The sequence below is a fragment of the Cyprinodon tularosa genome, unplaced genomic scaffold, assembly GCF_016077235.1.
Source record: "Cyprinodon tularosa strain WSP-4 unplaced genomic scaffold, ASM1607723v1 ctg241, whole genome shotgun sequence".
In the NCBI taxonomy this organism is placed as follows: Eukaryota; Metazoa; Chordata; class Actinopteri; order Cyprinodontiformes; family Cyprinodontidae; genus Cyprinodon; species Cyprinodon tularosa.
In genome coordinates this window covers 73,625-98,936 of record NW_024038899.1, presented here as the reverse complement: position 1 = coordinate 98,936, position 25,312 = coordinate 73,625, and the positions used below count along the sequence as shown (strand labels likewise).

General features: G+C 37.6%; 1 protein-coding gene across 2 annotated transcripts in view; it reads right to left on the bottom strand.

Annotated features, from left to right (window-relative positions):
* Positions 1 to 846: 846 nt before the first annotated feature.
* Positions 847 to 25,312, bottom strand: part of pip5k1ba (phosphatidylinositol-4-phosphate 5-kinase, type I, beta a) — a 34,520-nt gene continuing 10,054 nt past the window's right edge. The window contains exons 3-14 of one of the 2 annotated variants that reach the window (XM_038287601.1): positions 22,035 to 22,152; positions 21,776 to 21,928; positions 17,910 to 18,209; positions 11,780 to 11,964; positions 11,576 to 11,656; positions 9,574 to 9,622; positions 9,407 to 9,491; positions 9,178 to 9,315; positions 8,992 to 9,079; positions 8,588 to 8,684; positions 4,385 to 4,454; positions 847 to 3,042 (exon numbers count right to left, since the gene is read on the bottom strand). In XM_038287601.1, the coding sequence (XP_038143529.1) occupies positions 4,416 to 4,454; positions 8,588 to 8,684; positions 8,992 to 9,079; positions 9,178 to 9,315; positions 9,407 to 9,491; positions 9,574 to 9,622; positions 11,576 to 11,656; positions 11,780 to 11,964; positions 17,910 to 18,209; positions 21,776 to 21,928; positions 22,035 to 22,152 (1,333 nt within the window). In that variant the 3' untranslated portion in view covers positions 847 to 3,042; positions 4,385 to 4,415. The remainder of the gene's footprint in view (positions 3,043 to 4,384; positions 4,455 to 8,587; positions 8,685 to 8,991; positions 9,080 to 9,177; positions 9,316 to 9,406; positions 9,492 to 9,573; positions 9,623 to 11,575; positions 11,657 to 11,779; positions 11,965 to 17,909; positions 18,210 to 21,775; positions 21,929 to 22,034; positions 22,153 to 25,312) is intronic. The other variant, XM_038287602.1, reaches the window with a different exon arrangement.

Below are 25,312 nucleotides of genomic sequence, written 5' to 3'. Positions count from 1 at the left end.
AATGTGTTTATGTGGATATGTAAAAACTGCTTCAATAAACAAAATACAGCTTTATATAAATTTGACCAGGCTCACCAAATAACAAGAATAATGTAGTTTACATTGTTTATGTTTAGCATGCTAATAGGCTAATATTGCCGAATTATTTCTAAGAAAAGAACAGAACAAAATTAATATATTTAAGGTTTTTAATTATTTTTTAATCTTTATGTTTTCCTTCCAGGCAGATGTACTACTATTAGTAAATAATTATGCTTTGTAAAGATATGCATACATTATTCAATACAATGTTAAAATCTCCAAATTAAAAAACTTTGAAAGTGGATTCAAATATGAAGTGGGAAAGCAGTAATATTCTCCCCTAACCCAACATATAATTCAATGTGGATGCCCTCATAAAACTAAGTGATAGTGGCAATAAAAAGGATAAACAATACGGATGATTTGTCTGTCAGTTAATTACTTTTACAACACTCTATTAATGAATATGAGTTTGAAGGCACAATATGCAAAGAAACGTGTTTTTATTAGCTGTTGAATTACTATTACTCAATGGTTAACTTGGTCACAAACTATACCAATCCAAACGCTTTTGAAAGGTGGACCTGGAAGACAGTAAGGCTGGTTTTCATAGGTCTGTCTGAGATCCGCACTGCAAAAAATCTAAATCTAGATAAGTCATTTTTTTCTTAAAATAAGTGCATTTGTTCTTGAATTGAGGAGGTAAAAGAGATATTCTGCCAATGGAACAAGACAATTTACACTTAAAATAAGAAAACACAATTGCATTCTCTTATTTCAAGTGCATATTATCTAATGATCTTATTTTAAGAGTAAAATTACTCATTCCATTGGCAAACTATCTAATTTACCTACTCAAATTAAGAGTGAAAACACTTAATTTAGGAAATTTTTACCTATTCTAGATCGTTTTTGCAGTGCGTGTTTCAACATCAGAGATAACTTATCCCTGTTTTTCTTCTGAGACAATCATACATTCGCTTCAACAGTTCATCTTTTGGTCAATAGGTGCTTATAAGTTCTTTAATAGTTATATTTTAAATAACTGAGACCAGCATTTCTTTTGACTTCCTTTATAAGCAACTCAGTACCAACACAGGTACTTGTACCACTGCTTAGAAACCACAATCTCACTAAAGGATGATAACTGCACTAAATAAAACTGGACAAGTTTAAAAGTCCATCAGAGTGCCTGGATATATGTTGATAAAAAATTAGAAGATTACAAGAGAGTGTAGGTACTTTGAAGAACAATATAAAGAAATTGTAGATCAAATAACCTTATAAGCACTACATGATACAGTCAATACTTTCTTTGGAACTTAACAGGTATGTTTCCTGAAACTTTATTAGAAACTGAAAAACAATTCTCTGTATGATAGGGTCCGTTATATGAGGGAAAAAAAATAAGAAACACAAAAGCAGATAATATATAATAGGAAAGTTACAGATAGCATTTTGTAATTGGGTAAAATAAGGCTTTCTAGTAAGTTCTAGGTAAGATTTAACTCATAATTTTTGGGAAGGTTCATAGTAACATCTTGGCAAACACCTTGATTAGGTTCCACTAAAATATTTGATACTTTCCTGGTATATATCTGATCAATTTCTAGTTGAAGGTACTTTCTAGGAAAGTTCCAAGAACATTTAAGACAGTGCTTGGTAAGTTTCAGGAAAGTCCATTGGCGATAAATGGTGAGTTTAAGGTAAGTACTTAATACTTACAGTAAAGCCTACAAGGAAGTACCTTGTATGTTGTGCTCAAGTTCCAGGACAGTAACTGTTAAGTTCAAGGCTAATAACTGGAGAGTTCAATAAAATTACCAGAAAGTTTTCAGGAATTCTCCCATAAAAATCAAAGGAACCTTTCTTTGGATCACCTCATAGTCCCGAAAATATCCAAAGACAGTGCCTAGTAAATTACAGGAATGTTTAAGGCCAGTAACTGGTAATTCCCCAAAAATATCTAGTAGTGTCTAGGAATGTCCTCGTTAACCTCCTGGAAAGTTTCCATGGAAGTACCTGGTGGGTTTTAGTGAAGTGCCTGGTTACTTCCAAGTACATTCCAGACCAGTATCTTTAAAATTAATAAAAATGACAGGCTGGTTACTGGTAAGTTCCAGAAAGTGCCAGTGATTATTTTATTTTATTAACTTCAGAAGTTACTGGAAAGCCTTTAGGAATGTTTCTTCAAGGTTCTGAGGAGAGCTGAGGCCAGTATGTATTCAGTTTCAATCAAGTACCAACTAGTTTCCATAAATGTCCAATTGAAGTTCCTGGAAAGCTTTCATGGAAGTACACAAGAGAGACACGTAAAGAACACTCTAGGACAGTTCCTGGTAAATTCCAGGAAACTCCCAAGTCAACAACTAGCACGTTTCAATAAAGTACATGATAGATAGCTAAAGGAAGTTTGGGAAAGTACGTGATAAGTTCCAGCCAGGGCATATTAAAGTTCAGGAAAGTTATTCTGTATTATGTAGTGCTATGAAAAGGTTTGCATGGTCCTATAGGAGAGCAAAACCCCTTGTAGAAATACGCTGCATACCAATGCACAACAGTCAAACCTGTACTGTGATACAAGAGGTAACATCAGAACACCTTAGAACATGATGTCTACAGAGTAAAGTTATGTCCTCAGGGATCCAGCCGCTGAGAATGATGAAGACCTACAGTAAAACTAAGAATATTAAACAAAGGACAACAAAGCAAAGCTAAGATATTTACTGCAAATAAAGTAAACAGTAAAGAAATGGAAGAAACAGTTTAGTGTTTTTTTTTTCCGTCTTGTCAGCACAGTGGTTCTCAAACCACTCAACTAGAACTCTAACACCTTCAATTAATACGATAATGATGGGTTTACAGTGATCTGGTACATTAATGGTGATACAGAAATGAAGACGAGAGGCACAGAGTGATAATGGCAGGCGAGAACGTGCATGTTGCTGCCTGTAGTCTTTTGCACAGCTGTGAAGTCCTGATATCTCCATGTTGTCTGACAAAAATATTGGTGCCTCCTCACTGGAAGAAAAAAAAATGCACATTTCATGTTATATATTTAATACCTTATGGGAAAAATAAACATGGCAAAGCAGTTACTAAATTTCAAACATATCTTCCCATCTGCCAAACCCCCATTTGCATCATTAAGTTTTGGTTATCATTTGTTGGTGTTACTTTTCACACTTAAATTATTGACTGCTATGTTTTCTGTAAAGAATTATTGCAAATAATTTCAATTAATTAAGTCAAAAACCCCAAAATAAATAGTTTTCATAAACCTATGTGCAATGTCGCCCCCTAGTGGTTCACAATTCTGGTTTCCATATCTCCCTACTTTTGGATTGTTACCTCACTGTTTGTTTTCTTTCACACAGCTCCTGGGTATCAGTTCTGTTATTTTTTTAAAGTGTAGTTTTAAAATGAAGATAACTTTAGGTTTCTGAAATCTTTCTAGTCAGATTAATGCATTTTCTGCATTGTGTAGAAAAAATAATGGATTCATTTGACATTTTTAAATGGATCATGTTTCTTAGAGATCATTAGGTTGTTTTTTAATTTGCAGAAGCAGATTTTTGTTGGTTAATAACAGCTTTTAGCTATTCAGAATTAAAAAATGCTACCTTTCATATGTAAACCCCACCTTGGCTTGGGGGAGATGTGTGTATGATGAGCTTTAAATGTCTAACTTAAACCTTAATCAATAAGCCATGGTATAAGGACAGTATAGGAGAAGTAGGATGAGTATAAAAGACAAATTTTGGGCTAAATTTCCTCTTTGCATCTATTTTCCATTTGCTGGTTTCCATAGTGTTCAGCCTTCGCCTCTGAGATTAGATTAACAGGAAAGTCTGCAGGGTTCCCAAAGAGCCGGATTGCTTAACATGGCCTGTAAAACATGTAAATCCAAATGAGGAATTAAGGGTTATGTAAGAAAAAAGATTTTAAGAAAAAAAAAGAGAATTCCCGCAGGTTTTCTCAGGCTGGAGGCAGACCGAGAGTAGAAAGGGTAAAAAAAAAAAAAAAGGAGCTGAGTCACAGAAGGGGGGAGGTCACAGGACGATGAAGACAGCGAGACTTTCTGGTCCCCTGAAGCCACCACCATCAAAGGAGAACGTCTTTGAATTACGAGACAAATTGCATGACCGTGATAAGAAGGAAGATAACGTCATGTCTTTAACAGTAACATCGCTCAGCTAAAGGGGTCATGAGTCACCGAGTGTAATCTACATGCTTCTATTTTTGTCCCAGAATGCCATCGGATGAAAGGAAAAACCGAGTCCCCAGAAGACCCTCAGTGTCTCCGTTTTAAGAGAGAAGAGAAATAAAAGTGAATGGTTGTAATATTTGATATAATGCTTACATTTTATGGACGCTGCAACACAAAGCAGTGATCAGCTCCAGCTGGGTCGCCTGGGGGAGTCTGTGTGAGGCTGAAAATGTATCAAGGCCACATTTTGTAAAGATAAAAACTGACTTAGAATGTAGGTAAAGAGGTTGGGCAGTTTTAAAGGAGTTGGTGACAGTCTGTCAGCTAGTTTCACAAATTAAAGAGACAACGGAAAAGTTTACAACCCCTAAGAAATAAGAGAATGACTCCTGCACTGCAAAAGCAATCTAGAAAATTAGTAAAAGTGTCTTGAAATAAGTGTATTTACCCTTAATTTGAGTCGGTAAATAAGATGATCTGCCAATGGAATTAGCATTTTTACTCTTAAAACAAGATTATTAGATAATATGCACTTGAAATAAATGTAAATTGTCTTGATCCATTGGCAAAGAGTCTCACTTACCTCCTAAATTCAAGAACAAATACACTTAATTTAAGAAAAATTGACTTATCTAGATTTCAATTTTTCCAGTGTGGGTTTTGAGTCTGTTTAGCCTAATACACAAATAACTATAATATCATATTTTTGTCATCTAGAATAGGAAAATCAATTGATTTATATATATTTAAAAAAAAAAAACAAGTTGATTTCATGTTTTTAAGCTTTTTTTCAGAAGTCCAAGTGAAAAACAAATTCCAAATAAGTCACAAAAACTATTTTGACTGTTTTCAGATTCAAGTTATGCTTCTTTTCTTTCATTAAACAACCAAAAATGTTATCCACCTGTGTAATTATGCTAAGTGGAAGAAAAACTATAAAAAAAATCTGAGACAAAGTGGATTAAGAGGGACAAAACTGACAGAAATGTTAATCTTCTTCTAATCTGCATTTATGCAACTAATATTTGTGTAAATCAAATTATGTTAGCGGTCTACAATAAAACCTTGGCCCTTAAGTGTGACTGATTGCTTAAACCTTTCCTTATTATTGACAGTAATGGCAGGTAAATGATTAAAGTTATAAAACTGAAAGCTCCCTTCAGTGAAATAGTTCCTTTTTTAGTTTAGTTTTCTCACCAAACTAAACCTTATTTGTTCAACATAGTTCAACATTGTTAAAAAGCTGCAGAAACATCTGAATGTAATTGTTTTTATTTTATGGTGTCAATTCTACTGAAATATGTATTTGTAGATTTTACTTAACCCCTTTATAGGGCAATCAGTGAAATACTTTGAAAATCAAAATTTCAAGCCAATAGTGTTATTGGAATCCAGAACTAGACCTTACTACCTTTGTAACATTAAGAAATATGGATATTTGGATGGCAAAAATCAATGTCAATGTAATAACAGAGTTGGCAAGGTGGCGTTTCTTGTAAATAACAAGAAACGCCAACTTGCCCCAAAATATTCAAAAAAATTTACAAAAGTGCTTCTATAAGAAATTCATGAAAAAAAAATCCTCTGATAGTAAAACAAACACTTTTTTTTTTGGGTGCAACATAACCTTAGAGGCATCAATGCTGATACTGGCACTTACATTGTTTTAAGTTTATAAACCTAAATATAATTGTTAGCTAGGATTATTATCTTTTTAACTTTACTTTTTAACTTTTGAATTAGATTTTTACCTTTATTTTCTTAAATTGGCGATTTTTTAAACTTGATTTACAGTAGGTAATATATTATTAAAGGGGTCATCTAATTGGTCTAATGCCAAAATAAGACGTAGCAGTATCTGTGCTGAATGGCTGGATGTAGATCTTGTGCACCTAGACCTCACTAAGGACTCCATTTGTAATGGGTATTTAAGTGATCAAAAAACGGTAATTTTCCCTATAAAGGGTTAATATTACAGCCTCAGATTGAACATAACTGAGAGCTGTGGATGAACATTAAGGTTTGTTTGTGTTTAATGATCCTAACTAAATGAACATTTCTGTTGCATAATGTCTCCCACTCCATGCATGAAGCTGGTGCTGAACTGGACAGCTCCTTCAGTGACAGACAGCTCCACCTTAAAAGCACCAGGGAGCGTTATCACAGATCCTTCCTCCCAGCAGCTGGAAGACTTTATAAGCATCACTGTTTCCAACAACCTCAATAAGTTGTTGCATTCAGGCTGATTTTGCACACTTTCTTAGTCAGTTAAAGAACATGCTGCTGTCTTTTTGCACATCTCTGATGTTGCTGCTATTTTCAAACATCCATTAACGTATATTGGTTATTTATTGTACAGGTGCACAGTTTTATATCATTAAAACTCTTTATAGTACAGTATTTTATTGTTTATCTTTCAAGTCTTCACTATTAGGTTATTCTTATGCATTTTTCTTAGGTCTACATTTGTGTGCATTTTTTTTTTAATAATCTTTTTGCTGCTGTAAACACCAGAATTTCACCATTGTTAGACAATAAGGGGATTTTCTATTCTAAACTGAGAGCTATGGATGAACATTAAGGTTTGTTTGCAATGAATGCTGATATGAATCTTGCTCTTTTTTATGTGATTTTACTCTGTGAAGACGAATTATGACCCAATGCACAACAGAATATTGCAAAAGTTTTTTCTACCTTCACTTTTTTTTCACACGTCTCTCTGTTAGAGCCTGAAATGTGGTTAGAGAGCAGGGTGTTTGTGACCTGGAGAGATTAAACTCAGATTGCTCTCTCAGTGTGGCGACCCATTTCTCCCAAAGGGGACCGACTAAAGAAAGACCTTCCCACTGTGGGACAATAAAGGGATATTTCCCTGAACTTTGGTGGGCTCTATGTCATAGGCCAAATAAAAGTTATTCAGATCTGTAGAGAGAAATCTGAAAGGTTGTTCATTTTTTATTTCATTCTTTTCCAAAAAAGTGTTTTTATGTCCCAAAATGAAATAGAATCAGCCGTCCCCAGAAGTCAGCTTATGACTAAACAGAGTCCAGCTGTGTGTAACTTAGCCTCAGTGTTAATGCAGCTGTTCTCTGAAGGGCTCAGAGGTTTTATTGGAGAACAACGCTGAACAAACAGCCTCATGAAGACCAAGGAACCCAGCAGAGAGATCACAGAGAAGGTTCTGGACGTTCTATGAAATGCGCATGAACAACTGAAGAGCTGCAAAGGCATGGCTGTTCATCTAAACTGACAGGCTGGAGAAAGAGAGCAGGAGTCATAGAAGAATCCCACACTTCAAATATGACCTAGGAGATGCTTTTTGCAATTCGCCACAAACCGTGTGGGAAACTGAACAGGTGTGTTCTCACAGCTGAGGCCAAATGGTTGTTTTTTTTGGGAAACACAAAGTCTGAACACACCACCAACATGAAGCACGGAGGAGGCAGCATCATGCTGTGGGGGGAGCTGCTTTTAAACAGGGACAGTATGCGAAACTAGATGGAGCTTCCTTCAGGGGATGGAGATTAAATTTCCTAAACTTACCATAAACATGCTGCCAGAGATACATTTAGTTTACAGATCAGAACTGAACAGAAAAAAAAAAAAACTCGTAAAGATTGCAACAGCGATTTATATTTAGCAAGTCTATTTATAATTATTTGCCCTTAATTTTTCTTCATGGTTTCCGTATGAAGCACAGTTATGTTCCGTTTTATCAAAATGGGCGTCCCTTGGTTTGTTTAGGGTCAATTTCTCAAAGTTTTATGATTGACATTTAGTCCTTTAACCATAACTTTAATAATTATATATATATATATGTTTGATATTTTAAATAATAATACATATAAAGGTTATTAATATTGTTACTATTATTTTTATAATTATAATCATTATCACCCCTAACTTCATGCTTTTAACTCCCTTATAATACCAGTTTCTTTATTTAAACAAAGCAGTCAGAATTGCTTTTGCACCGACTATCCTTTATAGATTAGCTGCAACAAGGCCACAAATTTCTCTTTGTGATCATTTATGGCATAAAATCCCAAGAAAATGCACACAGAGTTCTGGTTTTAATGCATCAGGTGGAAAGATTCAAGTTTATGAATGTTTTTGAAAGATGCTACACATTCTAAAACAGATTCTTTTTTACTACCTGCTTTTATCATGTTTTAATCTTTACTTGCTTTAGTTTTTCCTTTTATTGTTCTTCTATTTTATTGTTTAATTCAGAGGATTTTGAATTATCTTTGTAATGAATTGTGCTCTACAAATAAACTTGTTGATATAGAGTTTATAATCAGTAAAGAACTAGGTAATATTTTGCAGGTGGTTGTGAATAAAATACTTTCGTACCAAGTAAACATCCAGGTCAGAGTCTGATTGGCTTCTGCTGAGAGACGGCAGAGGATCATCCAGAGCTAAGGTTGAACTGGAGTCGCGGCGATCTTCACTGGAATATATTAATGCAGGACAGTCAATATGCATAATAGTTCACCTTACAGTTTCAACACTTTAGATCTAAGGAGATAAATCTATGCATTATTTTTTAAAATATGATTGAATTCTACAAAAATGAACAAATCTGAAAATAAACGTTTACTAAACTGGTGTTTTTATCTAAGTTATCATTAAATTGAAGCGCATCAGCTAAATTAAACAGTCTTCTGTCTAATCAGGAAACCAGATGAAAGTTTTCTCCATTCCTGTTAAAAATAACCGGTGGTGAAGATGCAGGATTAACGACACGAGCAAAGTACCTGTTTTCAGTGCACTCTCCATCGATTTGGATGGACCCGGTCAGAGCAGATTTTGGTAGAAGATCTGGATGTTTGGAGGAACTATAAACTGTCAAAATATGAAACTGCAAATTAGAAAGGAGGGAAACAAAAATAATAATATATATATATATATATATATATATTACTGGTTAAAGTTCATCTTACAGTTCCCATCCAGGTTATCCATGCTTTGAGCCTTCTTCTCCTCTTTCTTCTCCTTCTGTATGGATAGAAACTCCTGAGAAGCTGATTTGCCTGCATGGAGGGAACTCCTTTTCCTCCTCGAAGATGCGCCTCTTATAGCTGATATAAAGACAGATTAAACTCATGAAATCTAAGTTGACTCCTAATGCAGAGTAAAGAAAGAAAGAATCTTAATAAAAGGTAACCGTACGGTGAAGCTTCTTGAATACAGTCGTGCCCATGAATTTTAAAAACCTATCTGCATAGAAGCCCGGCCTGTGGACCGATACTGTGTCCTATAATGGAGCAAAGAAAACGTCAGAAAGATGCATGATTTAACTCGGCAAATAAAATACAAGCAAAGGTTAGCAAACGGACCCCATCGTGCACAAGAGCCTTCCAGGAATGTTCCACTTTCTTGATGAACCTGAAAAATAGCAGAAAAAGAACAAAATTTCAAAATAAAAATATTCTAACATGCTGCTGTCATTTTGCACATCTCTGATGTTGCTGCTATTTTCAAATATCCATTAATGTAAAACGTCCATTGCTGCATTTTGGTTATTTATTCTACAGGTGGAAAGTTATTATATTGATAAAACACTTTCCAGAATCATGTCTAGAATTGTTTATCTATCAACTCTTCACTGATTTGTTATTGTTATATATTTTTTTAAGGTCCACATTTATATTTATATAAATTATTCTAAATAACTTGTAAGAATTTTTTTTTGCATGACTGAGATTTTTGTTTTTTTTTAAGGTACTTTTCATAATAATATAAAAGAGCTAAAACCAATAGATCTATGGTATAAACTGTGGGCAGAATATCCTTCTTTCTGCAACACAGACAAAGTTAGTCGCCTTTCTTTCTTTTGCTAAAAAATATAAAATTTTTGCATCAAGGCCGACTAATTTATGCAGCTTTAAACACTCCTGGTCTGATCCTCAACCATGAAGAGACATGAGTCTGAATTATTCAAACAAAAAGATTTAAATAAACTAAATCACAAAGCTTGGCTTTTATCTTATGACTGTGGGATATTTTTTCTATGGAGGACCTGATCTGTCAGGACTCCTGTCTGTGTGTTTGTGTTTCTGTGTTTGTCTCCCTTCCTCCATCAGGAGGCGCCTGGTTCTGGTCCGCCTCCTCACACACCTGCTGATCGTTTCCTCATTAAACGGAGTGTTCTTAAGCTGCTGACTGCCACTACCTCGACGCCAGAGTGTTTGCCAGCTTTGGGTACTCTAGCCAAGCTGAGTTTTGCTGAGTCAAACTGAGTTCTTGTCAACCTGAGTATTAATCTTGTTTTGTCTTTGCCTCTCGGCAGAAAGTCATCCTGCAAACTGGATTTTGCGGACCTTCTCTCCCTGGAAGGATCAACAGAGCTTCAAGCTGAGCTGGGGTTACAAACAGGAGGTTTGGACCCACTTTCCCCAAGAGATCGTTTGAGCTTCACACTGAGAAAGGGATTCATCTCCACTATGACCCGTTCCAGTACTGCAAGAAATCTGAGTGGCAGTCAGTTTCAGGTAAACCCTGTTCCGCCCTCCACCGAATCAGACAAACACTGGAACAACAGCATACAGACTGCAGTCAAGGATTCAGCAACTTCTTTGGAAACGTGAGTCAGCAACCTGATCCTCTTCTCCAAGTTCACGAATCAAATTTCCCACTGAGCCTGAACTAACCGCTGTGTCTTCCCCACAGTGTTCAGAGCAACACTTCTCTCTGCATTATCTCTTCAATAAAACCTGTTAAACCTTTTCCCCTGGTCTCCCTGTTTGGTCTTAAGCATTTGGATCTGAATTTTAGTAAAATCATGACATGATCCAACTTTTTTACTTCAGTTATGATACCAATATTGCCGCTTCGGGTCTTGAATGATAACAATATTGAGCCGAAATGATATTAGCACAAATTATACACATCTTTATTGCTCATTAAGTGAATATAGCATAAAAAAAATGTTTTAGATGAAGTGATATTATTCAGAAAAGGTTAGTCTTCAATAGTGAGTATGAGAGCAACTGATCAATAGGTTACATAAACATTAAAAAGAAGCAGAGTATTTCTCTCAACTTGCTTATATCTGAAGTTTTAGATGCAGGCTATACTTTAAAATGTGTTTTTTTTGGCTGATATTGTGCTGATTTCTGACATCGATATCAGATTGGTACGTCCCGAACTTCTGCTGCTGTTAGAGTGTAGTTACAATCCTCAATCAATAACTGACCTTATTTCATGGATATAAAAAATATATAAAACAACAATTAACAATAACTAATACTTTATCTTCCTGTATATGTTACGAAAATTTCATAAACCTAAAAGCACTTAAAGTTTCCCAGTTTTGTTCAGTACATGTATCTATAATACCTGTATGACTGAAGGATGTCAATGATTCCTAAAAAGATGAGCAGGTTTTCATCCTTGTGTTTGGCAGGAATTCCCCCAAATCTAGAAAAAGAAATGACCTTCATTCAGACATATTTGCATATTTAACATTTTTTCTAATGTGTTTAAAACTTTTAAACTGATTCATTTATTTGCACGTCAGTTTTCACAAAATCGTTTACTCACGTGTCGTCATCCGCAACCGGTTCTGGGTCCTTTACGGTTCCCTGGATGGACTCCAGCGCCGTGGAGTAAAGCACTTTCTGTCCTCTTCTGCTATCCAGTCTGTTTCCTCTGCTCAGCGGCTTCCTATTCAACACATGAATCCCCAGCAGCAGACTGTAGTCCATGATCTTAAAGCTCTCAAGGACCTGATGAAGCAGAAGTTAAGCATGAGTACGGGTTTTAAAGAAGAAACCCAAGCTAAGCTTATATATCCGTTGGGGAAAATAAGCTTTTTTAACAAGATTTTATAAAATTTTGTTTCAGGTTTTAAGTATTTTAGCTCTAATTTATGAGCCAAGTTAGCATGAACCTTAACCTCTTACACCCTAAGGGGGTATATATAAATTTCTGCCTGACAAAAACACACAAAAGTAAATCACTTATAGCCTCAAAGCTATTAGATTTAAGAAGAAACTTTTGGTACGTCTGTAAAGGTAAGATGTCATAGAATGGTTTTCTGGTGTCAGCACCATTGTAGCTTTGACCCTGCCTGAAATATTAGGGACAAAATACAAAATATTTTGCATTTTTTGAACCTCGCCAAAATTTTCTTTGAAATAAACATTGCAAAACACTACCAAAATATTATTTATAGCACAAAAAAGTGGTACAGACTTTCAAATCTAAATGTTGTGTAAAAATATACAAAATGTGGACTCAATCAGATGAATCATATTTATTTTAGAATGGTATTAGTGAGAAATTTCTTAGGCGGAGAGGCCATTTTGGCACATTTATCCATAAATGTCACCAAACTGTGCCAAATATGTTTTTTACATCAATACTGGGGGTTTGGTAAAACTACGAGGTCACGTAGCAGCTGGACCCGCCGGTGGGTCCGTAGGGTTCAAGGGGCTAACAGCAAATATCTTCCATGTTAGACATTTAAAATTGAAAGACTTTAAGACTTTAACCTTTAAATTTTACCTTCTATAAATTACTTTCTTGATGCTTGAAGTTTGTTTGCTACGCTAACTGAAAAGGTTGTTTGATTATATTTTGTCTTTTTGCCATGTCTAGCAGCTTTATTTGTTGGAGCAATTACTACATCTAAAGAGAAATCTTGGTTTGATAAATTTAAGAATATTAACTGTATAGAGGACGATCTTTTATTTCTGGGTGGATCCTCTAAATAAGTGGTCCTCCTAATTGTCAATCATTCCGTTGATATGCTTTACGTAAGGCCGTTTTATGTGCTCGCCCCATCAGAAACCTTTTTCCACGCACGGTTTCAGACAGTGGTTGAAGCTTTCTCAGCGCGGTTCTTTGAAAATGGCAGAGGATTGTAAGAAAAAAAAGTGTCTATGAAGAGTATGAGAAGAAAAGAAAGGCCTCAGAAGAGGCAGATATATCCCAGAATGCTTTGCGCGGAGCTCTCCTCACAAAGCATTATGGGATTTGCTGTCACTGTGGCCTTTTGTCGCCATAGACCAGACAGCGGTGACTAGTAAAGATGGCGCAGGCCCAGCGCAGTTACGTGACCAAGGGAAAGTAAAAAGCAGTGATCATCGGGCCGAACGGTCAGTTAATTGAGTTCACTATAAAGTCCACTATATAGTCCGGGCTGTATGTTGACACCGTAAGCTAAGATCTATGAAAACAGAACATTTTATACAGAGCGTGCAGGAGGAGAAAGGCTCGTGCATCCTCTTGCACACGCATTTTTAAAAAAAAGTCGTTGGGAAGCGGCCGTTCTAACCGTTGCAGTTTCGCATTATTCGAGTGGTGCCTGACTTTACACGACTGAATAAAGTGAATGTGATTGGTTGTTTATCAAGAAGGCGGGATTGTTGTGGTGGAGAGTTCGCAAGCTTTTTGATTATGGCTGGTTTTTCGGAAGCATCTTGCTAACCAGTTAGCAACTTAGTGCTAGCAGGTTCCAATGGGAAATTCCACTGGGACCAAGTAGCACTAAATTGGTGACTTAGAAACGACACTGTCAAGGAACGCTATGGACAGAGGAAACATGCAAGAGGAGGAGAGTTTAGTGTCGGAGGTCGTGGATGAGTCTCCTCCGTCATCCATTTTTTATTTATAGAAGGAAAGTGCAGAATCGGCAGAAGCTTGGTTTGGTGTAGAAGGCTTCCAGCCGTACATGTTTGAGCCCTTGCCTCGCAACACTGCCAGTTCTGTTAGCTCTACGCCTGCTGAAGACATAGACGTCCATCCCCGTGAACACTGGGATGGAACTCAATGGGAAAGGAAATGATTTCTTATTTCAACCGTTGCGTTTATTAGCTGCAACATATGAATCAAGATGCTATGACCGAAAAAATTTGATTGACAGATGACCGTTGATATATGATTGGCCGAATTTAGGTGTTCAGGCTGACGTAGAACTAACTGGCCTGCATAAAATAACGGAAAAAACTAAATTTAAGACAGGATTATTTTTTAAAATAGAAATTTTGATTTTGAATAATGATTTAACATTTAAATATGATTTCCCAACGACTTTAAACTCCTTTTCTTCATCCGTCTCTCTGTTAACCCTTTATAGGACACTCAGTGAATTACTTTGGAAAAAGTCAAGAGTGTTATTGGAATCAAGGACAAGACATTACTACCTTTTTAACATTAAAAAAATTTGTATATTTTGATGGCAAAAATTAATGTCAATGAAATAACAAGAAACGGCCACTTGCCCAAATATATTAAGAAAAATAACAAAAGTGCTTCTATATGAAATTCATGAACCCAGATGCTCACAGAGTTAAAGATTCACATGTTTGTTGTTAGATCATAACCAGGCATTAATGCTGATAGTGCTCAATTTTTTTACTTTTTTAACTTAGGTTTTTAAGTCTACTTTTTAACTTTTCAATTAACATTTTTACTTTGTTGCTTAGCTTTTAACCTTTTTCTTAATTTAACTTTTTTCTCCAACTTAATTTACAGTAGGTAATGAATCATTCAGTGTCCATCTAATTTTTCGAAGTCCAAAATAAGATGTCCAGTCATGTAGCAGTACCTTCACTGAATGGTTTGATATAAATTTTGTACCTCTAGACGTCACTGAGGGTTCGGGTGGGAAGGCTTCACTTGTAAGTGGTATGTAAATTATTAAAACAGTAACTTGCACTATAAAGGCTTAAGAAAAGCACTTCTCCGTTTATTGTTATTTATTGTATTTCTGTTGGACGTTTCTGGCTTGATTCAGCTTCACTGCAAAAACGATCCTAAAATGAGTAAAAATATCCTTAAAATAAGTGTATTTACCCTTAATTTGAGTGAGTAAATGGGTCAATCTGCCAATGGAATGAGTGTATTTAGCTTTAAAATAAGATAATCAGATATTATGCACTTGAAATAAGAGAAGGCAGTTGTTTTTTTCTTATTTTAAATGTAAATTGTCCAATTCAATTGGCAAATTGTGTTACTTACCTGCTCCATTCAAGAACAAATGTTCTTAATTCAAGGAAGTTTTACTTATTTAGTTTTACATTTTTTGCAGTGTTTCTGGCAGAGGTGGTATCCATAGAGAAGTTTCCATTGAATCTTAAATCATATTGAGGGATACAATCTGAGTATTTTATATAATCAAGGTCAAACAGAGCTAAAGCATGTAAACCATTTGCTATTTTTGAAATGCACTGTGGCACGTACAATTCCAGGGTTTTAAAATCCTTTTGTGCACACAAAAAGTACAGAATGCTTTAAGCCTCGCACCAAAACACTGATTTGATGAGGTAACCCTGCAAACAAAGAGCCTCTTAATACACACAGTTACCCAACACACTAAGTGATCTTCCATACAGCCAACCAGTTAGAGCTGATGGTCTTTTAGGGGATTTTCCCTGTTAGCTATTAATCCTTAATCAAGTGACCATTGTTGTTTCTCTATAATAAAATAACAGGCAGGCACTAATGTTGGCATCAAAACAGTTAGAGAATGAGTGATTGCAGAAAAGCTCTGTTTTGGTTGCATAACATTATCAAAGTGATCATCGGCTTAGCTTAGAGCAGCAATGAGCAAAGACTTAAACCCTGCTGTAGACTGAAATGATTGACTAAGCAAATACGACTCAAACTTAATTTCTTTGAGTGTCTGTCCAGGGAAATTGGATGGGAGCAACATGCAACTGAAATGGGTTGATAAAGGGAACAGGCACCAGCTGCTGCTTCTCTGAAAGCTGCATCTCCAAATAATAAGCATTGGCCTTTAAGGCTAGATTTATTCTCTAAGTGACTAGCCATGCAATCAGTTGGTATCTATAAATCATTGATATTCACAAGCATGAATTCTGGTTTTAATCTCAATTATTCTATTTTATCCATCTCTGGCTTCGTGGCTGCCCTGGTATAAGGGGATTTTCAGACCCGCTCTAAGGTCCCTTAAGCCTAACCTGACTCCGCCAGATGGATTTGCTCCGCATATCCATCTGGAAACCTTCCGTTGAAGTAATTTTGGTAAGGGGCGAAAATACTGGTTAGCTGATTGGCCTATGTTGGTGATAGACGGGCCAAATAAACCAATCAGATCAACGAAGCATATGACGTACTAACAGAGCGACGATGAAAACACAACCACAAGCCAGGCTACTCTTGCTGCTCTTGCCGAAACCAGTCGGGAGAAGAGCAAAAACATCTTTTCCTCTGAGAAAAGCCTCCAGACCATGATTTGCTCTTCTTTCAGTGAGGAAATACTGTTTAATTCCGATAAAACTTGCTCGATAGCCACGCTAACGCTAGTTTCATCAGCTGAAGCCGCCATGTTCTTTAGACTGTCGCGCTTCTCATTGCGTCTCACCTCAACCCGCCCCAAAGCCAACGCTGATTGGACGTTCGTTTGGTGAACGGCTCCAAATTTTCTTTAACGGAGAGTCTCCAGAGTGATCTGCGAGTGAAACCTTAAAAGCTCGCGAGATCAGGATGGTCTCACGAGGCTACCTTAAGCCGGGCATAAACTGTAAATTTTTTTGCCCTTGTCGGGCCGATATTCCAGTCATGCGCAAATTTTTCGATCGCCAAACTTTCAGCCTATCGTGCATCTTGTAGTGTACAGGGGGTAAAGGGCAGATTATAGCTTTGCAAATGCACACATCAAATGTTGCTTGCGTCTGGTCGCGAACCAGTTTTCCTGGTATGCTTCTGCACCATCTGTTTGGAATTTCTAGGGACACACAGCTGTTTCCTGCCAAAGCACAAAAGGGAGCCTATTCGAGAACTCGCCAGCACTTCGGGGGATGGTCACGAGAACTTCGGCAGTGCCGGCGGGAGTGTTTATCTTCCAAAACAACAATGGCCCGTCCGCAAGATATCACGGAATCTAGAGTTGCTAGACATCGAAGAGGATATATTTATTTATATAATTTGTCTGAGGCATCGTACAAGTGGTTGTACTTCCGAACCTCCTGGATTTACCTTTAGGCGGAGTTGTCCTTTGTAGTTGTTCCTCGGTTTTTAAAAATGGTGCACCCCGGTACCGAATCGAGAAGGATGACCATACAGACATCTGGAAAGCCCTAACAAGGACCAATCACAGCTGCTTTTTGTCTGCGCACTTCCGCTTGAGATCTGCGCGGGTTTGCGACCGTTTGGCGCATAGTCAGGACTTTTTTTAAGTGCATGACAATGGTTGCAGAACCTCTGCGCACAGAGACAGATTTGACGGTTGTAGAGGCTATGCATCAGAAGCATAAATTGGCCTTAACGAGTGGCAATCAGCCTCTCATGACCACCTCCCAATAGGGGGTGCAGCATAATGCTACTCCTGGAGCGAAAACCCGAAAATCCGACATGTGCAGAAACTGAAGGCTCATTTAAACCAGTTCATTAGCTAACCTACACAGTTAATTTTTAAGTGACAGTTTCAATTTAGTAATTTGTTTTAACTTTTTTAATTAAATAATGTTTTATTAAATGTTTTTGTTATCTTGTGTTTGAATGGTATAAACAAATCTAGTTTTATACTATACATATTTAGACATACAAGGTCTATAAACAAAATTTGAATTTCCAAATCAACTCTTAAGGTATTTCCTAAATTCCTAACCTGTTTTACAAAAGGAAACCTAATTAGCAAAAGTTCAGATAAAACAGTAGACCTCCCAGAGTGGAATAATAACAACAGCTGTTGATGTAAACGTACCCGGCAGTCTCTTTGCAGGGTCTTCATCAAGGCATTGTAGGTGTCTGAGTCAAAGTACAGTCCATCCTGGTGCATCTCCTGGAAGTCCAGGTCTTTAAACGTAGGAGAGTCTTTCACGCGCTCTTTGCGTGAAGCGCGGCGTTTGTACGAGGAGCCCTTCAGGTCATACTTGAAGTGCATCTTCATGGCTCGGGGCAGAACATTGTTCATCACCACCACACGCACTGTGACTCCGCCGCACTGGATGCAGTAAAGGCCGTAAAACTTGGGTAACAGCGTCCTTGGGTTCTGATTCAGATTCTACAAGGAGAAAAAAAAAATACAATGTTTTATAAGTTTATTTGGTTGATATATTTTTAAAACAACCATTTAAACAGAGAAAGATTTTCCTCTTTTCAAATCTTTTGACAAACTAAAATGTTTCAGGTGATTAAACAAAGTTAACCTCATTGAATAACACCAAAACACTTTCACTCCACTGTTCTTTGTGTTTTAATAAAGCTCCATTATAGGGTTAGCAAACACTGATCGCATTTTTAAAGTCAAACCCAGAGTCCCTGATTTAGTTTTTGCTTTGAGACATTCAGAGGGGATTTCTTGGCATAATTGTGATCATTTGTCGTGTTTCTATTCAACTGAAAAGTGAATTTTAAGCAAACTTTCAGGAGCTTGAAAAAAAGTAAATGCAAATTTATGGTGTTTCCATTTGTTTGTATGCAAATTAATCAAGCACAGCAAAACATAATGTGGTCATACGTCGTGCACATGAGAAAATGAACTGATGGTACGGATCCTGCTTCCAGTACGGGTCAGGTAGTGACACTGACCACAGATCAGTAATGGAGGAAAGTTTTGATGAATGTATCGCTTTCAGGGCAAGTTGTTCTTATGTTAACCTGTCCCCTATTGATGACGATGTTAGTTCCACCTGCGTTTAGGTGAATAATAGGAGCATCCAGGAAGACTTCTAACGATAAAAGCTGATCAATCAAGTGAGGTTAAAGGTTGCTTAGGAAAAAAAACGTTTTTTTTACACCTCAACCCTTTTTTTGCAAAAAAAAAAAAAAATGCCTGAAGCGAGCATAAAACAATTTCTTTGAATTTGAGGCCCCGTCCACACGAAGCCGAACCCTGGCCTAAACGCACAAATTTTTCACCAAACCAGCCTCTCATCCATACGAAGCCGGCGTTTCGGGGGTCTGTAAACAATCTTTTTTTTATCAGGCCTTCAGAGTGGGAAGATTTTGAAACGCCGTTTTCGCGTTTCCATCTTTAAGCTCTAACCGCATATTTTTTTTTCACGCATGCGTCATAGCATCGCCTCTAAACACGCTTGCGCGACACAGTATCACAACAACAATGGCGCCATACTGTGTTAAACGGTTGCTGCTCATGCTACTCACCCTGCTGTCGGGCTCACAACAGAATCATCTTCTTCTGGAATATCTCCAGGAAGAACAGAGCAATATCGACGACATAGTTCAGCAACTGAATTTGACTGAACCATGAAAATGGACCCGCAGGGCAACCATGTATAAATATTAGTGCGCATGCCCAACATTTCGTCGCCTATTTTTGCTTCGGCACCACAGCGCCACTTACAGGCCTGGCATACATTTTGCAGCGTTTTCATGCATTCGTGTGGACGATCACATTTATTTTACGTCTCTGTCTTTACGACAAACGTTCTGGGAAATATTAGCGTTTCGTGTTGGTTTTGACTTCGTGTGGACGGGGCCTGAGGGAGTTATCCTTTTTTTTTTTTTTTTAAAGCTGCCATTTACATAAAGCATTTCTGATGCAATATTTCGAAATGCGGATTTGAAAAAGGCTACTGAAATCATGTTTAATCGCTGCATAATTCATGTAGATTTAAACATTACGTCATACATTGATTAATATTAGGGAGCAGCTGATCAACTGTAGAAAGCCATCTGGGTCCTGAGGAAGCAAAGGATACCAAGACCATCACACTACCACCACCGTGCTTGACTGTTAGAGTGTGTTGGTGAAGATTCTCAGTCATCCAGGTCATATCATTCCAAAAAAAGTAAAAAAAAAATTCCACAGGAGCAAATTACTTACTAGTAACTTGCTCCCAGGAAAAGAACCGGTGGGGAAGCCCTGAGGTGCAATTGCCTTTTTAGGGGACATAACCTCCTCATTTAACAACTACAAAAACCTAGAATGCAGCAGTAGAGTTGATTCCTTCCTGCTATCATCGCAACCCCCACTCCCATACAGAAGAACAGAACACCTCGCCTGCTCACCCAGGCCAACAATTCCCTCTAACGACCCCCCTTTCAGAGACATACACAGGTATCGAGTATAGCAGGCTAACAAAGAACCCAAACAACCCCCATTCCTGGGGTGGACCCGTTCGTCTAGTTCAATTTCCATGTTTTTTTTAAGGCAAAACAAGGTTTTGTTTTTGGTCCACTCTATAAAACCTCAAACTCAACGCTAATTCTGACATTTTTAATTGAAAAAGCTTTCTGGATGGGAAGCGAAGCGTCTTAAAACTTAGAAACAAAGTCTGGTGTGTTGGGATCTGGAGGCTTGTCTAACTTTCTCCACCAGAGGGCGCCTGAGATCTTCCTCCTGACGGCGTGAGCTGACTTCTACACACCTGTTTTCCATCTGCTCATCATGAGGCCTTCTTAAGGAGGAGGAGGCTGACACTTCCCTGCCAGAGTGTTTGCCAGTATTGGTACCAGCAAAACCTGAGCCAGCTTCTCTGATCTGTCTCTCTGATTTTTGTGAACTAGTCTGACCCTGTGTTCTTCTGCCTCTCAGATCCTGACTTATCTGGATATCAGTCTAATCCTGCAGAAAACAATCGCTGCCTGGAACCTGCCTGTCGGCCCTCCGCCTCAGCCTCTGCCTCTGCCCTCAGCCTGCCGACCAGCCTCTGGACCCACAAGGTTCCCCCCCTGCTGATCAGAATACCCTCTGAGCAGGTATTAATCCAAGCCACCGTTAATCTGCAAGTTTCCTGGATCCACTCTAACCGATCTGTCCTCCTCTAGTTGCGTCCCTCCCGTGACCAGTCTGCCGAGCCAAGAACCCGTTCACATTTCACTGTAAACTTTGTAAATAAACCATTTAACTTTTTCCCTGTCTGCTGTTTGGACTATTAGAGTGTTTTTCATTTTTTAAATACTGTTATTTATACACCAGCTGTTACAGGACACACATCCTCCAAACGGTTACAGCTTTGTCCCGTCAGTTTCCAGAAGTCCTATTGCAAATTTAAGACAGGCCTTACATTCTTTTTTATTGTTAAATCACAATTACTTACCTTTAGGCAATGAAAGTTCAATGTGTTTCAGGTTGTATTCTAACTTCCTGGATAAGTCATCGATGGCTTTACGGAGTCATTTTGGTAAACCAACCACTCCTGGTATTATTTGGTGAAATATGAGTCACAGTGTGTTTCTCCTGTCTCACATTCTTATAAATGGCTTTGTTACCCATGATCACTTGGAGCAGAGATTTTTTAAGATTAGGGTATAATCTGCTTTCAAAAGTTCTACTTAAGCGATTTCTGAATGCAAGAGGTCTACCAATGATCGGGCCTGGACATGGCTCCTTTACAAAACACATGGTTGATTACAGTTAATGGATGAAAGAACTGAGAGGAAAATAACTTTCTACATAAGAACAAGTTAGTTTGAATTTTTCCACTAGAGAAAAACAGCTTTTAGTTTTTTATTTTAGTTGTGTTTGTAAAAACTACAATGTGTTTCAATTGATCTTAATCAAAGTTTAAGAAAAATTTAGCAAGGGTACTTTTCCACAGAGCTCTACGTGACGATAGAGTCTGATGAGGTCACTGTTGGGAAACGTTTGACTCATCAACCCACCATGTAGTAACCAGGAAGCAGCTTCTGCAGAAACTCTGCCTCCTTGTGCTGCACCGTCTTGATAATGAACTCGTCGTCGCTGGTGAGGTAGAACCAAGAACTGCTGGCTCCAGGGTTGGAGAGCTCGATCAGCGGCTCCTTACAGATAGAATACTGCAACAGAGTGATGCAACAGTCTGACCAAGACGGCATTTCACAACCAATTGACAGGAAACCTGCATCGCATACTACAGAGGTTAAAACTTTCTCTGAGTCTCACCAGGTAGTCGTCTGGCTTGATCCCAAAAAGCTCCCTGAAGTAGCGAAAAGCCAGCGGGGCGTATGTTTTCAGACGGAAATCAGGGTAGTGATGCGCTGGAGTCAAGTTGCTACCTTCACTGGAAATGAGAATAGAAAACCAAAACCTTAACGCCTGCTGGTGAGTTCAGTGTAGCTGTGACAGGGTAAAAATTAAGGATTGCTAAAGACTTTTCAATGGCATCATATGTCTGACCAACAATGACTGATTGCTTTCATAAAGTGAAGCCAACATCGTGAAAAACTTTGTTACATGTCCTGTATTGAAAAAATATTTTTGGATTTCAGTTTAGACAACATTTTTAGAAATATACCATCACAACAGCACCAAGCAGGGAACGATTTTCGGCCCTGGCATTTTTCCATCTACACCGGCCCACTTATGGACTTCCTAATTTGAACAAAAGTCTATTGATTTCTTAGACCATAAATCTAAAGAAAAAATTTTTTTTTATCCATAGACAGCCATCCTAAACATCCTGTTGTCACAAAATTTTTATCTTTCTTCTAGGGATGCACGATATTGGGATTTTGGCCAATATCCGATATGCCGATATTTTAAAACTCATGTAGCCGATAACTGATATCGATACCGATGTTAAAGCTGGACAAAAGTAAGTAGTCATTGAAAATAGCAGTTTTGTTATCCATTTCTGACACTTTGAAAAATAATATACTCAAATATATTTTCATATGCTGATATCAAATTGATTTTTAAAAACGCTGTATCGATCTATTTTACTTTCAAAATCTCGTGAAATTTCATCGTTCTGTTACAAACTCTCGTGATATTTTGCAAATTCTTGTGAGATTTTGTTAGTAAAATAGATCGATACCGCGTCAATATATAAACATATAAAAATATGGCAAAATTTCGTGAATTTTCAGGGGATTTCGTAGCATAACGATGACATATAGCAATATTTCATTAGTAAAAGAGATTGATATGGTGTTTTTAAATGGCAATATATCAGCATATGAAGATATTGTGATATTTTAATGTATCAATATTTTTTCCGTCGTCTTTAGAAGTTTTTAAGTCTGTAAAAAAGAAGTTTTTGAGGAAGAAGTAGTAGTATTTTTTATTTTTTTTTTAGACTTTAGAAACTCAGAAGCTGATCAAATATCGGGTTATATATCGTGCATCCCTACTTTCTTCTATTTTATATTAATTTATCCTATTTACTCACTAAAAGTTTTCACTCAGTCTGTTTCTCTCTCAAGGCCACACCATTCCCTGCAGGATGGTGTTTGTAGACCAGACATAGCTTCTTCCCATAACAAATCAGGTTCTTTCTCAAGGTTTTATTTATAACATTACTGTTAACCAAAGTGTTTATAATTTGTTATGACTCTGACTGCTTTTCATTGTTGCAAATGGTTAATGGCATTTACTTATATAGCGCCCTTATTCAAGTCAGAACACTTGACCAAAGCGCTTTACACTACATTCATTCACCCATTCACCCACACACTCACACACTGATGGTGGCAAGCTACATTGTAGCCACAGCTGCCCTGGGGCTCACTGACAGAAGCGGGGCTGCCGTACACTGGCGCCACCGGGCCCTCTGATCACCATCAGTAGACAATGCAGGTGAAGTGTCTTGCCCAAGGACTCAACGACACTGAAAGTTGGAGTCGGGGCTGGAACCGTCAATCCTTCGATTTCAGGGCAAACTCCTACATCCAACGCCACTGTCGCCCCCAAGTTGTAAGTAAGGAGGAACGAACACTGCCCAGAACAGAGCAGGTCAGAATGCTGTGCCATAAAGACTGTATGATGAACTGTTCTCTCCTTGCAAAGATATGAATAAATGTGCCGACTGAGTGAAATCCATCGATCTCCGTTTATTTAACTAGGGTGAATAGTTGAATGCTTTTTTCCCACGACACATCCCAACTGGTGAACAATGCACGTAAGACGGGAAACGTTAGTCTTTAGATGCAAAACCCCATCATGCACATATTTTTGCAAAATGTTCCAACATGAATTCGCCAAACATAAGAGGAACATAGTAGTTTGGTTTAAGGAAAGCATTTTAGTTTTAATATAATTTAGTTCGTTGCAAGGAAGCAATAGAAATATTAGCAACCGTTACAAGGATGTGCATGACAAGGAAGGGCTACAGTATATATACTGCATCCATCATTTAGGTAGTTAACATTGGATTGCTTCTTGAGCTCCTTGAGTTATTTACTGTCACAGGTAGGAGCTTCGGCTGGTTAGTAATTGTTGGGGCCTGCCCTCGCACACTGAAATTGGGACCGGCCCACCGGGCAAACGGCCGGTATCACAGACTACCAGTCCGAGCCTGGCACCAAGTCTCCTTTACCAATTCAGGTGTAAAATGATAAAGGTGTCTTTCTCTCTTGATCGTCTGCCTTTCTCTTTCTACTCTTAAGGTTACCCAATTGTTGTTGTTTTTTTGGGCATTAGATCCAGGAAAGTGTATGACTAAGGATCTGTCGGTGAAGGAAGTTGGTTTTTCATTTTCTGTGTCCATTCAGCCAGTATTTATGGATTATTATTCAGCTGAAAGACCCATTTTCACTTTTTATTTCAGGCCTACAAATATGGATCACATGCTCTACCCCCGCACCGCTACCCCTTATTTTAAGTCCTGACAGAAACCAAAAAATTTCGATTTAAAATGTCCCATAAGTTTCCATTTAAAATGTATTTTATACAGTCACCAAGTCAATCAGAAGAGAAACAGCTTCTCCACTGCGATTAGTGGTAAAACTGCCTCGTTTGTTAACCCTTTATACAGCAAGTCACTGTTTTTGATAACTAGATCTGCGTCTTTGTTATTTTTATTAATATATTAGGGCAAGTGGCTGTTTCTTGTTGTTTCATTTTTGTCATCAAAATATCTATATTTTTTTAATGTCACAAAGGTAATAAGTTCTTGTCCTCGATTCCAGTAACACCTTTGCCTTGAAATACAGATTTTTTTAAAACTAGAGTGCCTTTTAAAGGTTTAAGAGCTAGAGCTTGGATGGACCCCGTGCAGAAAGGCATAAAGGTGAGATACTAGTTATGATATCAAATAAAATTAAATACAAAAACAGGCATGGCATAGAAGAACAGAGATTCAGAGCAAGAAACTGGTGTTCACCAATTAAATGAACTGATATGGCAAGACCCAAATGTTAAAACTAATAACATGCTGACATGTGACCGAAACATGGACGTTTCTAAAGTAAAAAAATTAAAATCTAAAAAGGAAATTCTGC